Here is a 17,688-nt window from a genome sequence, read left to right on the forward strand (position 1 = left end):
AACCCTTTGATGAATCACCGACCCGCGGAAAGTTACTGGCAAGCATTTTCACATCACCACTTTGGCCGAGCTGAGACTCGAACCCACACGGACAGAGGCGAGCGCCTTAGACCACACGGGAGTCCTAAATGAGTACAAATGATACATAAACATAAAATTAAATATTTAAAGCTTCCTTCGCCATCCTTCACTGCTTGCGAAACTATATTTAAATTATCAATGCTGTTAGCAGTGTAAGGCTTTTGGCAGTGTCAATGAAATTTATTTATATATTACTGTTTACACATTAGCACAACTATTCTTTTAAAATGTTGTTTTGTTTCTTGTTTTTATTTTTAATTTATTTTAATACAAAAAAATCTTTTCAAATCAAACGGTAGCCTTTAGCATACAGACAAAATTTCATGAAAAAATAATATTTTAAAAATTTGATAATAAATGTTAAAGCTGTATAAATCTGAAATTGCACGTATATTGTGCAAGCCACATAGGTATCTCCATCGCTCTTTCGTCTACAACCCTTGCTCTTCTAATCTGATGATATTATGCTATTTTCACCTTACAGTAGAGATTCGATAGGTACACGGTCCAATAGAATTTGTAATATTCAATAGTTGATCGACAACCGCGGCATGCGGCATATAAGTTAAAGTACAAAAATGTTTATTTTTTATATACAGCAATTCAGATGAATATCTTCCAAACTGTTCAAAATTCTTGTGAAATATTCTTTAGTCTGTTGCTATCTCTTGTGTAGACATAACTTCATTTTTTATTGACTTCCAGAGGAATGCGATCCATCCCAGCATTTTAATTATTCTTGGATACGTTCTATTCTTTTCCTTCAATGACCCGCATTAGCTCAATTGGAGGAGCGTCGTATTCGTAACCTGAGGATCGCAGTTTAACGCTGTTTAATTCAATACACGCCCAAGCCAGCTCGAGTCGACTGCATCGGTGTGATTGTTATCCCCATATGTTAGTGATGTCGCCTTACAGTACTGTAGCAGTTGTGGTATTCTGGTACGGCTCGAGATTTATTATTATTAATAAAAGTTTTGTTTTCTTCTGCTCTGTGTCCTTGGGAAAAGTATTTAGCTACCATTCCTCTGTATGATGTAGCCAATAATGTGCGAAAAGTGGCGCTAAAAGATTTTTTTAAGGTGCTTCAGTATTTGGTTTATTCCTCAAAAACCGTTCCGGTGGCCTAGTGGTTAGAGCGTCCGCCTCGGATGCGGGAGGTCGCGGGTTCGAACCCTCCGGCCGACTCATATCAGTGGCGCTCAGCAGTCTTGTGTCAGGATAATGTGAATGGGTGTGACATGATGCTACATATCTGCAGCATGATGCCCCAGTGCTAAACATCACTATAAACTGCCACATATCGTAGCGATATGACCGAAAAGTTGCTTAAGCTACGTTAAAATTCCAAATCACACACACACAAACACACATTGTTCTTCAATAATTCACACGTCTGCCCTTTCGAGGAGTTACAACGAATGTGTTCTCAATAGATTAAATCACCGATGTACAAGATGTGCTTGGCATCTACCCTAGTCTGGTTCCCTGCTTCGTATACTCTCTGCGCTGCATTCCGCTATAACGACAGGAGCATACGAACATAATAAACTACATCTACTCTATTATGGTTCCCTGCTTCGTATCCTCTCTGCGTTCTAATCCGCTATTTAATGCCTGGAGCATGCAAACCAGACTACATATGCCCAAGGCTATTTAGCTAGTCATTATATCACCGTAGTGCTGCCCAAGACACTCCACTAAATCACCTACGGTGATTGCACGATAACTGTTATTACAGATGAGGTAATCACTGCTATTGGGCGGTTATTTTTCTATAGACAACCAGCTTTGATAGAGGCAAGTGAAAATGATGATAAAGAACAAAATTCTGAATTTCAGAAATAAACTAAGTCTCGGATATCATAGTTCGTACTTATGATTAAACTCAAATCAGCTTGAAAGTTTAAAGATTTGTTTTGAGATTTGCATGCCATTGCCAGTCGAGGCAGAACATAGAGACGAAACGATCATCAGACAATAGCAAAAATATAGCCATAAAAGAAAGAACAAAGAGACCAGACAATCACCAGACAATAACAATTTTATTGCCATAAAAGACAGAACAAAGAAACGAAACGATCACCAGACAATAGCAATTTTATTGCCATAAAAGTCAGAACAAAGAGACGAGACAATCAGTTAGACAATACCAGCTGTAGATGTCAAAATAGTTGTGGATTTTAACTATGTTAATGACAAAGGTGTGCAACAATAACACCATTAACAACTACTAACATAACGGTGGCTGAGTGGTCATAGGCTCGCCTTACTGATCACTGCTATGATCTCATCTCCGTCCGTGGGTTCCAATCTCAAGCTCGGCCAATATTGGCGCGTGAGACAGCATGCCCTTAGCTTCCTGTGGGTCGGTTTTTCTTACCGGAGCTTTCCAGGGTTCTTCCTTCACCAGTTACACTGGCGGCCATATAAAGCCAATCAAATGGTGTTAAACCCAAAACAATAACATAAATAACATAAGGTAAAATACCGACACTGTTGCCGTTAACGTCTTATTGCATAAATAAATTAAAAACTGAGAAAACAAACAAGGTTAAACGCGATATTAATGCAAGTATGTATATCGATGAAAAATCGCTAGAACGTTCAATACTAAATTTGTAAAGGAACCATAATGAGCCCAAAGCGTATTGCAGACAGACAAATAACCGACACACGACACCGGTCGACGGTAATTCATGCAGTAAATTGCATGCAAACAAGTCCATTTATTTTAAATCTTATGAGGGATATTTGCAGTCGGTCTGTGGAATATAGATCCTCAGTATCATCATCGGAAAGAATAAAAGAAATTTCTAAAATCGTAGGATGATTGTATAGAAATAGCAAACAACAAAATCCATATTTATCGTGGAAGTAGATACCCTTAAAGTGACTTTTGATTAGAAAAGAAAAACATAATGTGAAAGAAATTGGCCCGCGTTTACCTGAGTGTGAGAGGATTTTTTGTTCTTATTTTTCGACATCTTCCTTATAATAGTAAACTATTAAGTTCTTCCTTGATACTAATAACGTCATAAATGACGTTGTGCAACTTTGTTGACGTTGCGTGGTTACCTTGCAACGTCATAGGTTCTTTCAAACGTTCGAGTCGTACAAATCTACGCCGTGAAGAAGCATCAAGTTATACTGATAATTCGGGGTTAGTGGACGTATTTAATGAAAAATTCAATATAATCAGCATTTATAAGCGATAAAGTTCAAAGATGCCGAAGATTAAGCGGTCAAAATCAACAAGTTCTGATAATCCCAAGGACACCGTCACAGAGTTCAAGGAGAAATTCAAGTCCGATGGAGAATACTTGCTGAAAAATGTGTTTCCTCAAAAAATTATGGAATTAGAGGAATACTGCCAACTACTCTGCCAGAGCAAAGTCTCCGAAATAAACTGTGAATTAAATATTCCAGTCCCTGACCCTATCTTGTATGGCTATGGTGCAGGAGGACTGCAATCCCCAGCTATGAAGAGAAAACTGGATGCAATTACTGGTGTTGGAAGCAGAGATATTCCAGGATCCAAAGTAATGGTGCTTCCAAGTGGAACAGTTCCTTGCAACACCAAAATAATTGAGATTGCTGAGAAATTGAAGCCATACATCAGGGATCTAATCGATCACTCCAACACACTGAAAATGTGGATAGCATTTCTCATTCCCAAAATAGAGGATGGAAACAATTTTGGTGTTGCCATTCAGGAGGAGACGCTGTCTGAGGTCGGGGCAGTAGAAGGTGAAGTTGAAGAATACATGAACCTAATATCGCGATATTTCATCTCGCGTGGAAAATTGATATCAAAGGTCGCGAAGTACCCACACATCGATGACTACAGGCAGTGCATCAAGGAGCTAGATGAGCAAGAATTCATGAGCCTGAGACTTATGTGTTGTGAACTGAGGAATAACTATGCCAGTCTCTATGACATGATCATCAAGAACATTGACAAGATCAAGAAACCAAGGTCAGCCAATGCTGAAAATCTGTACTGAGAAAGGGAGGCAACTTTGCATATTTATAAACGGAAAATCACATGCCCATTATTCAACATATTCAATCCTCTCATTATTGGCGTTACATGTATAGTATAAAAAACTAATATTTTGAATATTTTTCTTTGTTTTAAATTCAATATAGAAAATATAGACTGAGAAAATAATATTTAATAATTAACAAACTTCTCCATAAACACGTTATTGACACTCATGGAAACTGATGTGCAGCTGAGATATTAAAACAACTTAATGAAACTTTAAAATGGTTCCTTTTTCTATTTACTGTATCTATCTATACCCCACCATGTCGGCCAGTTCTGCGCATCGGGTAATTCTGCGCAAAGATAAGACATTCCTGTAAACATTAGATCACTTGTCGATTTTGTCGACTATCCAATCCGTATCAAGAAAGAACGATCGTCCTTCAATTGAGGAAGTGATATTCATAACGTACAAAAATAACCCACATTTCTACCCTAAATGCATTTGAAAATGTGATTTATAAGTGTCAACATGAAGACCCACTCCATGGCCTTGTTGAACTTGTAACCCAGAAAATCATATTTACTCTGTATCTTTTATAATCATACAAATAAATACATTATATAAAAGATGGAAATTTTATACCTTAAAATAATACTGCATTTTAATACAAGTTTCCAGTTTTGCAAGAAGTTGTCCCACACGTACAAAATCGTCTGCTATCCAAAATATCCACTTGCCGCTAGAACGGGATTCTCAAGAAATTCCCCGTCGTATAGTCTGTTTCTCAATTCTATATTATTTTTTCCTCATAAACGAGGCGTTGTAATCACATTACATCGTATTTATTGTTGTTTCTCTTCAACACAAAAGCTTTTTTTAAATATAAAATGTTACTAATTTTTTACAAGATCGGTTTAGTTTGCTTAATATCAATTGCCATTTATTGGCATTGTTAACTTAAATTTTGTAAAACCAGCTATAAACCTGACCTAACTACTCGAATGAAATGCTGACAGAAACAGTCCAAAGTAATGTATTTCATTTCCATAGCCATATGGGTAAACATTACATCTTTTCAAAGCTATGCGCAGAATAGGCCGACATATCGCAAGTCATGAAAACTCAGGGGAGGTATTCCGTGTGTCCAAAGCTATTATTATTCTAACAGAATATTCTGGTGACAATGGCATCTTTTCAAATGGTAAACATTGCAGTATTTTATTTTCGTCAATTGGTCGAATTCGGTATACGTTTTGCTTCAATATTGGTGACGTAAGCCTTATGTGCGCAGAAATGCCCGACAGCAGTGTATCTAAGTCTAACTTCCAATAGGTATGCTGTTCAAATTTTAAGAATACAAAACCAGATGTTTTTTAAAAAAGAGTACGGTCAATTGGAGCAGATAAATGAATATTAGTTTCATTAAAAAAAATATTTTTTGGGAGACGAACTTATATATATATACATAGTCGAACATGTATAAAAAGGTTAACAATAACAGTGTAAGATTTGCTAGCTAAAGCTTTATCATATTAACTTTTTGACAATCATATGCAAATTTATTTTAAAACTAGAGCAGGTGCTTCTGCAAGAAATTGATTTTAACGTTTGGAGGCAGTGGTGTTTCGAAAGAAGTGACTATTCAGCCTTGAGAGTGGTATGATGACTAGATATAATATATTCAAAGATCACTTTCAATTCCTTGATTTCGGACAGTACTGACCTCCGAAATTGAAGAGCTTGACATGGAGCCAAAACTACTCACCTCCGAAATTGAAGATTTTGACATGGAACCAAAACAACTTACCTCCGAAATTGTAGCGCTAGACATGGAGCAAAAACTACTTTCGTACGAAGCTAAAGATTTTACCACTGGAATGCTCCAGTGAGGATAGACAATTTTTCGTTTTGCAAAAACACATGTTGACATATTTCAACTTAGTTCAGATTGCAATCAATAAATATTATTATAAGTCCCCAAAACACAATACATAAAAGGGATAAGTGTTCAGAACTACTTTGTTAGACTCTAAACATGCATACTTGTCCGCCCAGCTTGGAATGTAAATCGCTACATAGGCATTTATTTAGCGGCGATAGTGCAAAGGGGTGTTATGTTAACATCAGATACATTTTCCTCGCCATACCACGGAAAACCTAAAGACGTTTTGATTGCAATTAAAAGTAAAACTGTACCCACAAGTTGAAATCAGTCACATTCTTGAAGAAACGTATGTTTGTTTGTTTTTTAACTTGCAAAAAGTCACGGAAATAATTAAATTTGAACAATAAAACTGTGCTTGATAACTTCGTCCGTTTTCCGTCATAATTTAACAAAATTATAAAAACCGATTGAACTAAAAATGGTGCTGACTCCTGGTCAAATGGTGTCTGAAGGTAGTAGCGAGTGTTTTCTGTTGGTAATCACCTTGCGTTTTTCTGCAGTTGCAAAAAATCCACATCAGACGTAACTGAAAAAATGTTCATATAAATGAGGCTACTTAGTACATTATGTGTGTTTTGGGCTATGTTGTGTTAGGTAAACGCAACTGTTTGAAACAGTAATAAATAGTTCAATCATGTAACATTTAACAATATGAACGAATGTATAAGCATGTACAAGAAATGCCGCGTTGATACAAGAAATCGGAACAACGATCGCTTCTTAACGTGACGTAAGAATTTACATTTTGACGTAACTGCTGCGTCATCTTAGACCGGTTTGACAACCATATATAAATGACATTCGGAACATCTCTGTGTTTAGTGAAGTAGCCGAAATTCGCCTCAGATATATTTGGTGAACTATTTGTTATTTTCGTGCAAATGTGTTTTTTTCTCTCAATACTCTCTGCAGCATTCATTATGCGAAGATAACACATATTACTGGGATCTCGCCGTTATCATTGAGCACCCTAGCAATATTTTATCATGACAGTTATGAATTTAAAAATTTTTGATATCAAACAACATGAATGAAGGCTTGAATCTGAATTAGGAACGCAGCTTTGATATCAGACATCCAAACAGCGACCGTTTCATAATGTAAGATCACAAGTAAAATTGTGCCGCATCTAATGCGTTGTCTTAGGACGGTTCGTTTCGCATATGCAAATAATAGATTTCTTATAGCTGGTTATAAGTAATCATATAACGTGTTTTTTCTGTGATAAAATGTACATGAGCTATTATGTTGCTGAGAAATGAAAACAACATACATATAGTGAAAGTCACTTGGGTCATGTATGCGCATTTACTCATTTTAAATTAAATATAAATTGTTCTTTTAAAATTTAACAACAATTTTTTTTAAAAACCAAAGTCTATTCAGTCCTGATTTCTGAATGCTCTACACCATAACTGTCATCAAGAGACTCCTTGACGAAAATTATTGATCTCTCTGGTCTTTTACAATGGTGGCCATGTATTAAACTTGGGTCAAGTAAAGAGCATGTCGAGTGGAATCATCACACTATATGGTAGTAAGAATTTGCTCATCAATATGCACAGCTTTCATTGTGACATCACAGTGGAAACATTCTATCCGGATTGTACTGGATCGCACCTTCAGGTTCATTTCGTCCAAAACTGTCTACGTACTCTAACATTGCCTTTGCCGCATGCACTTCTCGGGGCTTTTAAATAATGACCTTCCAAAGGAATCCAAATGAAGTGAATATTTGCCACATTAAGGTGTGTAGAAACAAAACCTAAAAATTGACGCCCATTACTGAAATGGTCGGTGTTGAATGCGTACACGACCTGTGTGGCCTTTACTATAGGTAGCATCAACCATTCAACCTATTCGCAAATTAATAACTTGGAAAAAGTTGGCTTGGTAGGATTAGACGATGTTTTTAAAGTCTGCGAAAAGTACAATGATAACAGATCGAACCCATGTTGGCCTGCATGGTGTGTTCTTGTTGCATTGCTTCGCTATGACGTGTTTTGTTCTCGCCATCTCAAGTAACTCTCTAAACAACTCTGCCTCATCATCATCATCAAGTAAGCAGCTATTGCTACCTTGGCGGACATGTGTGTATGCGAAAAGTCTAACAAAATAGTCCAAACATTTGGCCCCGTTGCTTATTTTGTGTCACTACTTACTAAGGTTATTGTGCAGTACAGTCATTTTCAGCATTATGTTTGAGGTGGGGCAGGGCGGAGGGGGTGGAGGGAGTTCGGTGAGAGATTGCGCAATTGTATACTTGTGTCAGAGATGCTTTACTGAAATTGAAGTTTAATCGATTTTGTTTTACTGTTATTTTATATTAAGTTTCAATATTTTCTGATATACCAACTTTCAAGTCATGTAACATGAGTGCATTTTAAAATGCATTAATAGAAACACATTGGGTGGGCGGGATAAGATTAGCAATGCAATAGATACATTATATGCGATTTTTGGAGATTTTTAGTTTTACCTTTTTCTCAGACCTTTTAGAAAAATAATATTTTGCTAGTTAGGATGTAATATCCACGACTGGAAATTTTGATCGGTCAAGTGTTAATATTAGTATTACATGAAATACATGCTCAGAGATTAGATGTATATCATAAATCACTGATTCGTTTTGACATACATTTTTTATGCAGCTATTAACTAAGTGATGTTAACATGAATAGGGTCTGCTGTTACGTAGGCGTACCTAGCCGCTGTTTTTTCCCCATAACTCATCTAAGACATTAACGTTTTTCTTCGTATAGTAGGGCATTAATGTTATTTTGACTTCAGGATAGATCTTACTTGATGCAAAGCAATATTAATATTTGTATGTAGTCTTGTAAACAGAAAATGCTGTGTATTGTAGACAGACAACCAAAATTCAAAATGCATCTTATTTTTAGTTACAACTTTCTTAAACACACACACACACACACACACACACACACCTCGTAGTGCAAATTTATAAATTGCTATTTAATAAGTTGCAACATAAATGTATCAATTGAAGTAACTCAGCATGCGTGGAAATAATGTGCAATTTTTAAAGAAATGTTCAGGTTTTTACCTTCTGTTTGCTTTTAACTTTCGTCAATTGTGCAGGAATCTTAACTGCTGAATAAACTCGCGCAGCTGAGAATTTTGAAAGACTTGCAACTACTATCTAACAAACAGGTCCGGCCTTAGGCCGATTGGACCGATCGGGCCCTGCGCTCACTTGGGACACGCGCGTTAGTAATTTTTAAAAATATATATATAGAGAGAAAGTAATTTTAAAGCGATGGAAGAAAATTTTAAGTTCAATATCACATAAACTTGTTCAAAAGTTTATTTCCAAATGCCAGGCTCACAGGGGGCCCCGCGCGTAAATCCAGGAGGCCCTGCCAAAATGATCCAAATCGGGCCCCGCGTTTGCTAAGGCCGTTCCTGCTTAGATATTGCTTATTGCTAAAGAAAGTAGTCAGTCTTTATGGAACTATTGATAAATATATATACACAAAAAAGAGAAGAAAAAAGATTGCTATCAACAAACAGAGTATTCTGTTGTCATGGTGACTATTAATATTCTGTTTCTATGTTATCAAAATCAAATTACACGAATCAATTGCACAATTTTACAGGCGCGACACTTTACCTAGATAAACACAGATATCATGCCAAAATATAAACAAATATACCCATATATTACCAAAATATAACATTGTTACTACTAAGTGTAGCTATAAGGTTACAGAGTTCTGTTAATGATTTATGATTGTTATCTCTTCGGGGTATGTGACCGTATGTCGTATAGGAAGTAAATGTGTTTGAAACTGAACCGCTGTTCGACTTTTTAAAGCATTAATAATATTCTTATTTTATCACGTATAACCTTGTTAATTCTTGTCAGCGAAGATTCTGACCAATAATTCTGCTCCAAAAATAACATTTTATAAATAGGTATATATTGTATTGCCAACCTAATTCCAGCAACCAGACCCATTATCTGTTCCATTTATGCAATCTAAAATACACATATCCGCAATGGCACGAAAATCGGTTTATTATAAAATGTTGGAACTGAAACGATTAAAAATTTTCATTCAAAAAAATGTATCTCTCAAACACACACACACACACACACACACACACACACATGCGCGCGCGCGAAAAGAACAACCATACGACTTTGCAATCTTCACCGTGAAACTCAATCATAATAGCTGAATATGACTGTAGTACACAGTGACACTTAAAATAAACACTCAGTACTGCTTTAACTGACACAAATGGGATTAATACGACGAAAATGCTAGTGGTGACACAGCTTGAAATAACTGACTGAATGCTATTTATTTATTGCCAACATATTTTTGTTTTACTTCCGCCATGTTTAGTGTTTCCATCAATATCTGTTATTCAACGGTGCGTGTCCTGTTTAATACGCGGAGCATCATGGGAGGTCAGGGTAAACATAGACTTTCAAAATATGGCCGATTTGTACAGAAATTTCTGCGCCTACTGTCTGCACGCTCCCGTACTCCAGCGATGCAAGAAAAGATTTTCTTACGCTTTCATCCTATTTATGTGCTAAATAAAAATCAAGGTTTTATATATGATGCTTGGAATGAAAAGTAGATACATTTTATAAACTACTGCGTAACCATGCGTTTGATATAGTGTGTATTTGTGAGTGCGTGTATGTGTGTGTGTGAGTGAGACATACAGACAAAAACAGAGACTTATTTTTAATATTGCCTGTCAAAGAAGACCCTAAAATTTAAATCTTAACCCTCCCTCTACAGGCCCGTCCTTTATGCATCATTTGACTTCGGATTCATGAACCGAACATACTCGAGTCCAGCGCTAGGCGTCAACAATTCCATTAGGTTATGGATTTATGGTTGTCAGTAATTTTACTCATTAAATAGTTCAAAAGATTAGAAGTCATTAAGACTAAACAGTATCCATTTATCCACGAACTATAAGACTTAAGAAGGAATTTTGAGTTACACGTGTCAATAATGCAGATAAGTTATATAAAAGTTTATGTATATTGTAAATTGAAACCAGACAGATCATTGGAGCTTTGTTATTTTTTTCCGTAAATAATTTACTCCAGTAACAAATAAGAATGAATTTGAGAATAGTAAAGTTCTACCCCGAATGCCTTCTGACTTTACGAAAGGGACATAACAAGAAATGTGTCAATAGGTCTATTGTGGGGCGTTGTTTGTGTCAAAAGACCTGTCCTTATATAGCAAACGAGTTTGGAATTAAAATGTTTAACCCAGCATGGCACATACCCGCACATAGATAGTGAACTAGTGTGTGTGTGTGTGTGTGTGTGAGAGAGAGAGAGAGAGAGCATATTAAATTCAGCCTAAATTGATTAAACAAATTTCCACACCTTTTCAGGGACAATAGCACAATAAATATTTTTATAACTTAAGTAATGACCTGATCTGTTCTGTTTAACCTCCTTGTTGACACTTTTCTACACTTCATTCACCATCTGGTTCACAACGAACTTCAATCACGATACCATGACTAACTCTTACCTCGAATCTACAGCATTTGTCCAAAACGTTGCCCTTCCAAGTTTTAAATCACGCGCTAACTTGAACTACTCTGATTGGCTATTCTGAATAAAACCCCGACGAGAGAATTATATGCACGGTGGGGTAAATATCGATAAATAATCAAACTTCATTTTAAATTGCGAGGTCTGACGAAACCCTTACGGCGAATGTTAGTAATAAATAAATCATACCCATCAGGAGTCAATTATTGCAGATAACCACGAATGTTGTGAGATCAAGGGTTTTTAGAAGTGACAAACATCGGCGCCCGCAGCATAGGTCAAGGGGGTCGGGTGACCCTTCCCACCCCCGAAGTCATACCGCAAATATAAATATAAATTCCGACAAGTTTATTCATGTAAATGAAGCTCACTGCCCCCCCCCCCTTAAAAATCATGAGGGCGCCCATGGTGACAAAGATAAATACCGACTAACGAGGAGGCAAAGACAGACGCCATTTTTAAGAAATCATGGGCTTATTGAGTTATCAAGAGTATTAATTATTGGCTCTCACACAATAGGTGTTTTTCAAGGACAATTTACACCGGATGGGTGTGATTTTGTTCTTAAATTTTCCTGCGAACGTTAGATACGAAGATCTCGCGTACTTATGCTACATGTAGATTTCCATTTATTATACATTTCATAGTGAGATATTCAAATGGGGAAAAAATGTGGTGATATCACTTTTGGAACTACATCTTCCCATTTAGGAATATATATATATATATATATATATATATATATATATATATATATATATATATATATATATATATATATATATATATATATATATATATATATATGTTATTTAAACTTATAACTTGTAGTTCCATATTTAGGCCTTTTTCATGTTTCTTCTTCCTTTTTTTCAGCTTCTTCCACCACCACCACCACCCCACCCTCACCACCCCACCCTCTCTCTCTCTCTCTCTCTCTCTCTCTCTCTCTTCTACATCTGGATGTACAGCTCTTAACACGTGTCAGATGTAGACCCTCTATAGTGTGCATTTATGTAATCAGTGTGGTGCCATCAAGAAATGTCTAAAAGGGAACTCTAAAACAACAAAAGTGGATTAAAGTAAAATTAACTTTAATTATTATTTTTCCACGTGAATCATGGAAATTGTTAGCGACTGAACTTACATGACCTGTTGCGATGTGTCACCATACACTATCGTATACCTGCAATACCTTAAGACAAACCGTACATATTTCTGAGAGGGGAAAAACCCTCGTGATTAAATATAGTAATACAAATTTTTAAGTAGAACTTTTTAACTCGTACGATAATCGTGTTGTCAAACGAATGACAAATCAGGCGTTGATTAGTATTGACTGCAAACCGAAACTAAGCGTCAGTAGTATATGGGGTCACCCTAGCGTCAAGTGGACTTACCATGCAAAAACAGTCGATTCACTCTGGCGTCAAGGGGAATTTAACATGGGAAATTTTAACATGGATGGAACTGTAGAGCGTCAAGGGGAATTGAACATGGAAATTGAACAGGACCGGTACTTTAACGTCAATGGGACTTTAACGTTAAAATATGGGGTTTGCACTTTGTCGTAAATGGAAATTGAACATGGGAATGTCACCTGGATGTCAATGGGAATTGATCTTTGGGTGACGTCATGAGGTTTATAGGGTCAAAACATTTTATAGGGATTTTAATGTATTTGTAAGGACAAAGGGTAGATAGGGACAAACATACAAATACACATTTAAACACACAGAAAAGACGACAGAAATGTTCTAAAACAAACCTCACAGAGAGAATAATGGCTCAAAAAAGAAAAGTCTATTGTATGGGTTCAAAACATTTATTCAAGTATATACATGGGCTCTCTGGCCTGTGCTTTGGTCTAAGCACTATCCATTTAATACATAAACATTTCTACATCAAACAAACCTATTTACTAGTTATTTAGTTCTTGGCTCTAGTAAACCTGTTTACATTTAATGTTCATTTATAAGAAAAAGCTAACACAAAACAAGTAACATGCAATCAAATAGGACAAAGTTCATGTTTCTCTCTCTCTATTCGTCTCACACGTTGTTAAAAATCTGGTCAGCTAGCACTTGTGTCCCAGCCTAGATATTTCCCATCACTTAATCCGTTTCATTCATAAATCGGCTGTTATATCCATCGTGCTAGGTACACTTATCAGTAAGCAGATCAAGTGCAGTCATCGTCTTCTTCCCATGGAGGTACAATGTATACCATATGAATGGTTACTTTTCCTTCGTTGATGTCAAATTTTCCTCTCATCGACTGCACGTCTTCAATAGCCCTAAAAAGTTTGGACGAAGTTATTTCTGCAGGTGTGCTAAATCCGAGACATACAGGTGAGTTCAAACTGTCGCGATACATAGATAGGCTCAAACGACCTCGATCTTTGACTTGGCAATGACATTTGAGTTCCTCTAACAGTGAGTCAAGTAGGTCCGTAATGAAACCTGCTACTTCCTCGGCTGAAATGTCAGACGCGAAGTCTCCAAATTTCACCGTGTAGGTGTAAGTTGTCGTTCTAAATTTTCTTGAGGTCGCTGTCTGAGTCATTTGGATGCTAAAATACTCCTGTAGGTCTACTGAATCCTTTCCCTTCTTGGACGCACTTTGCTGTGACGGTATGGTAGTGAAAGAGGTCAGTGATGTTTGTTCCTTCTCTTTTTTTATCTGCGTAGAGTGATTCATCTTTCTCGTTGCTTGTCCTCACAATGAAGTGTCGTTCTTGGAAGTCGTCCCTTTTTATACTGGGTGATATCAGTATGTCCATAAGGTAAAGTTTTGTGGTCTGGAAGTTTCACTAGCTGCACGTAGTTTGTCATGGCGTTAGTACATAAATAACTAAGATGTGTTACTGCATTGGTGATGTGATAGTGAGGCAAAGAATCACATCCGAGTTTCTCATTGGACTTGAGTCTTACGCTCTATACTTGCTGTTTGAAGGGATTCATTTTTTCTCAATTGGTCTTAGTAGTGACAATGAACTGTTGGTCTTGGACGTTGTCCTTTTTTATATGCTGACCAATATTGATGTGACCGTACGGCAAAGTAAAGTGGTTGGGAAGTCGCACTCGCTTCTGGTACACGATTTGATAGACTTTTTCCAAGGGTCGACTGACGATGTGGTGAGTGGGTAAACGTACAATCTTGTTCGGCTGGTAGGTGGTCACTTTAAAGTTTGCATCCTCTCCAGACTGCAATGCTTCTTTCAATACGCCAAAGTTGACCACACGACTGGTACGATAATTCAGAGTCAATCCTTTCACTTTACACTCTGTGTGCACTTCTCCTTGTGGGTCCCGGTATTCGTAGCCGTAATTTTTAGGACCGCCACTCGCGAAACTTAGAATCTTATCGTCAGGATGTTCGTCTGTCCAGGCTCCTAAACGGTCTCCTTCGATGTTAGGGTGTTGCTGACCCGGTCGATCGATATAGATGCAACTGTCCGTGTCAAAGTACAGGACGCGATCCCCTAACAGTTCTAAAGCTTCGTACAATTTTAAGCGAGCATGAGCTGTCACGTAAGCCGCAATGATGACATTTCCAAAAGGGTCGTCTTGTACAAAGTCCAGATCTTCTTCGTAATTGACCAAGATTAAATTCTCTCGAACGACGTCCACGTGTTTCATGTATTTGGTTTTGTCGTGAATCATCTGGAAGTAGCGGGAAGGTTCTGTCAAATATTCCGTCTTGGGTAAACACGGTCGTTGTGCCATTTTACCCCACAAGCAATTTAACATCACTTTGGCAAACGATCGCCTGCCTTCGTTTTTCTCGATGTGGTCTAAAGTGATGCCTTCTTGTTCCCGGTATTTCTCTTTGAATTTTATTTGGTCTTCGGGAGTGTGACACCAGGAAGGATAGCCGCTGGCTTCTTGCTTCAGTTTCAAAAAGGCATCCACGTAGTCTGCGAAAATGCCTTTCTGAGTAGGGTCACCCTTGTGGTATTGTTGTGTCTTGGGAAAGTGGCAAATTTCGTACACTTCTAACAGTTGGTATCCCATGTCCATAGCTTTGAACAATTCTATGCTGACCCAGGTTCCCGTCAAGGCCCGTTCTTCCTGGGTGTGCTGACAAGGCTGATCTTGGTTGCACGTTTCGGCACAAGTACGGCACAATGGAAACATCAGTTTGCCTTGACAATGGTGAGGTAAGACGGGATGGTATAGGTTCATGGGAGGCAAAACTTTGCACTTGATCAAGCCTTCGTATTGTCGAATGTTGACCAGGTCGATGTGTTCCGTCAGCAATCGCGGGTGCCCTGTAGGAAAGTGACAATATTTGCACACGTAGGGATACAGCGAACACACATCCAAGTATTTGATTTCTTCTCCTTTCTCTTCGTCGGCTTGGTACAGCAAACAGGTGGCATTGGTCCTTCCTCCGTACAAACTATCCCTCGGGTTCAGGGGGTCCATCAGCTTGTAACTTTCCACGACACGTTTAAACTCGGGATCGATTTTCAAACGGTGATCGTATTCGTGTTCCCACATTTCCACCACTTGGTATCCTTGCTGTTCTAACTTCAAGCGTCGCTGACAAGTGTCCTCGTACAGGTCTTCCATGGTCCGTTGTAAAAACTGATTTTTAGTGTCACGGTCAGGGTAGCAGACGGGACATCCGTGAAATAAGCAACCGTTAAACTCATACACGATCTTGGGGTTTTCTAAGTCCCAGCCATCGACCGAATACGTTCCGATGGTCCTTTCGCCTCCTCCGTTGCGGGCATGCTGAATCCATTTGCCTTCCTTGTCGCACAAGTAATGTAACCAGCATAGGGCTTTGACCGAGTATTGACGCTTGACATAGTTGGTCGTTTGAGGACTGATGACAGCCACGGTCTTTTGAGGCATGAATCGTTGGCGGTACACTAAGGAACACGCTTTGGCAATGGTGCAAGCTTCTTTCAAAGGATCGACCCCTCCGTGTTCCATGAACAGTTCTCGAAATTTTCCACAGCAACGCCGTAAAATGTCCACGTCGGAACGACAATACTTTAACATTTCTTCCTGAAAGTCGAAGGGGTCAGAGGCATGAGCCTGGTACCAAGCGTAGAAATCTTCTCGTTGTTCGGTACGCATGTTGTCGGGGTCGTAATAGTGAGCCTCAGGCAAATGGGGTAGAACGGCATGTTGATTGGCTTCCGTATTGAAAAAGTGTGGAAAGTACCCTTTAGCCATTTCTGTCATTCCAAACGTTTTAGGCATTCGACTCAAAGGCATGGCCAAGTAACTCATCGAATCTTTAAACTGCACTTGTCCCACTTGCATGAAGATGATTTTGGCTCCGTTCAAAGTGACTTTAGGACGTTCGGTGCCATGTTCCGTATAGTACCTCAAAAGAAACTGTCCATCGTATCCGGAGAAATTGTGAGCCATCACTGTGGCATGGCGATGACAATCTCGGTAACGTTCGATGTCCTCTTTGCTCCATGTCTTGTCGATAGGGTCTAAGACCCATTTGGCAAAATCGTCTAGCGTCTTTGGTCCTCGAAAGATTTTTTCACGCCCTCCAGGAATTTTGCTGCAGTGAGGGCAATAACTGAAGATAGGTTCTTGAATACACTTCTCGCACGCTCGATGAGCCACGCAGAAATTAGGAATGTGAATGCCAGTCTCTTGCATGCATTCGAAATCGAAAAAGATGAAATTGCCTTTCTTCTTGTGACCGTCCTCTTTCTCTGGTGGGGGTTGGTATTTTTGCACGTAACATTGGTGTTCCAAGTCCACGATGTGGTGACAAATGTGACATTTTTTCTTTCCTGAACATACGTGTGCCTTGACACTATTGGTACGTATGCCTTGTCCACACGCGGGGCACAATCTCAGCAGTTGACAAGCGCATTTCTTCTGTGAACCTTGCGTCTTCAAATGTTGTTGGTAACAGGTAGGGCTGACAAACGTGCGCAGACAAGTTGAACAAGGCACTGGTTTTTCGCTCAGACAGGGTGGAGAGGCCAAACATCCTGAGCATTTCCATCCACAATGTTTGTGTTGCTCTCGATTATTATAACCATAGTCACATTTCTCACAATAATAAACATATCCCAGGAATCCGGTGATACTGGTAATGGTATCGAAATGTTCATCGTG

General features: G+C 38.3%; 1 protein-coding gene and 1 pseudogene across 2 annotated transcripts in view; one reads left to right on the forward strand and one right to left on the reverse strand.

Moving 5' to 3' along the window:
* LOC149795039 (ciliary-associated calcium-binding coiled-coil protein 1-like) overlaps positions 1 to 17,688 on the reverse strand; it is a 61,675-nt gene that overhangs the window by 26,354 nt on the left and 17,633 nt on the right. Inside the window, exon 1 of one of the 2 annotated variants that reach the window (XM_089964714.1) lies at positions 3,030 to 3,083. The exons of the other annotated variant lie outside the window; for it this stretch is intronic. Coding sequence (XP_089820840.1) covers positions 3,030 to 3,068 — 39 coding nt within the window. The 5' untranslated portion in view covers positions 3,069 to 3,083. Of the gene's footprint in view, positions 1 to 3,029; positions 3,084 to 17,688 lie in introns of those variants that run through there. 2 annotated transcript variants of the gene reach the window in all.
* On the forward strand, positions 3,203 to 4,294 carry LOC149795040 (proteasome activator complex subunit 3 pseudogene; annotated as a pseudogene).

This window comes from Sinohyriopsis cumingii, chromosome 7, assembly GCF_028554795.1.
Source record: "Sinohyriopsis cumingii isolate HCF-2022 chromosome 7, ASM2855479v2, whole genome shotgun sequence".
Taxonomy (NCBI): Eukaryota; Metazoa; Mollusca; class Bivalvia; order Unionida; family Unionidae; genus Sinohyriopsis; species Sinohyriopsis cumingii.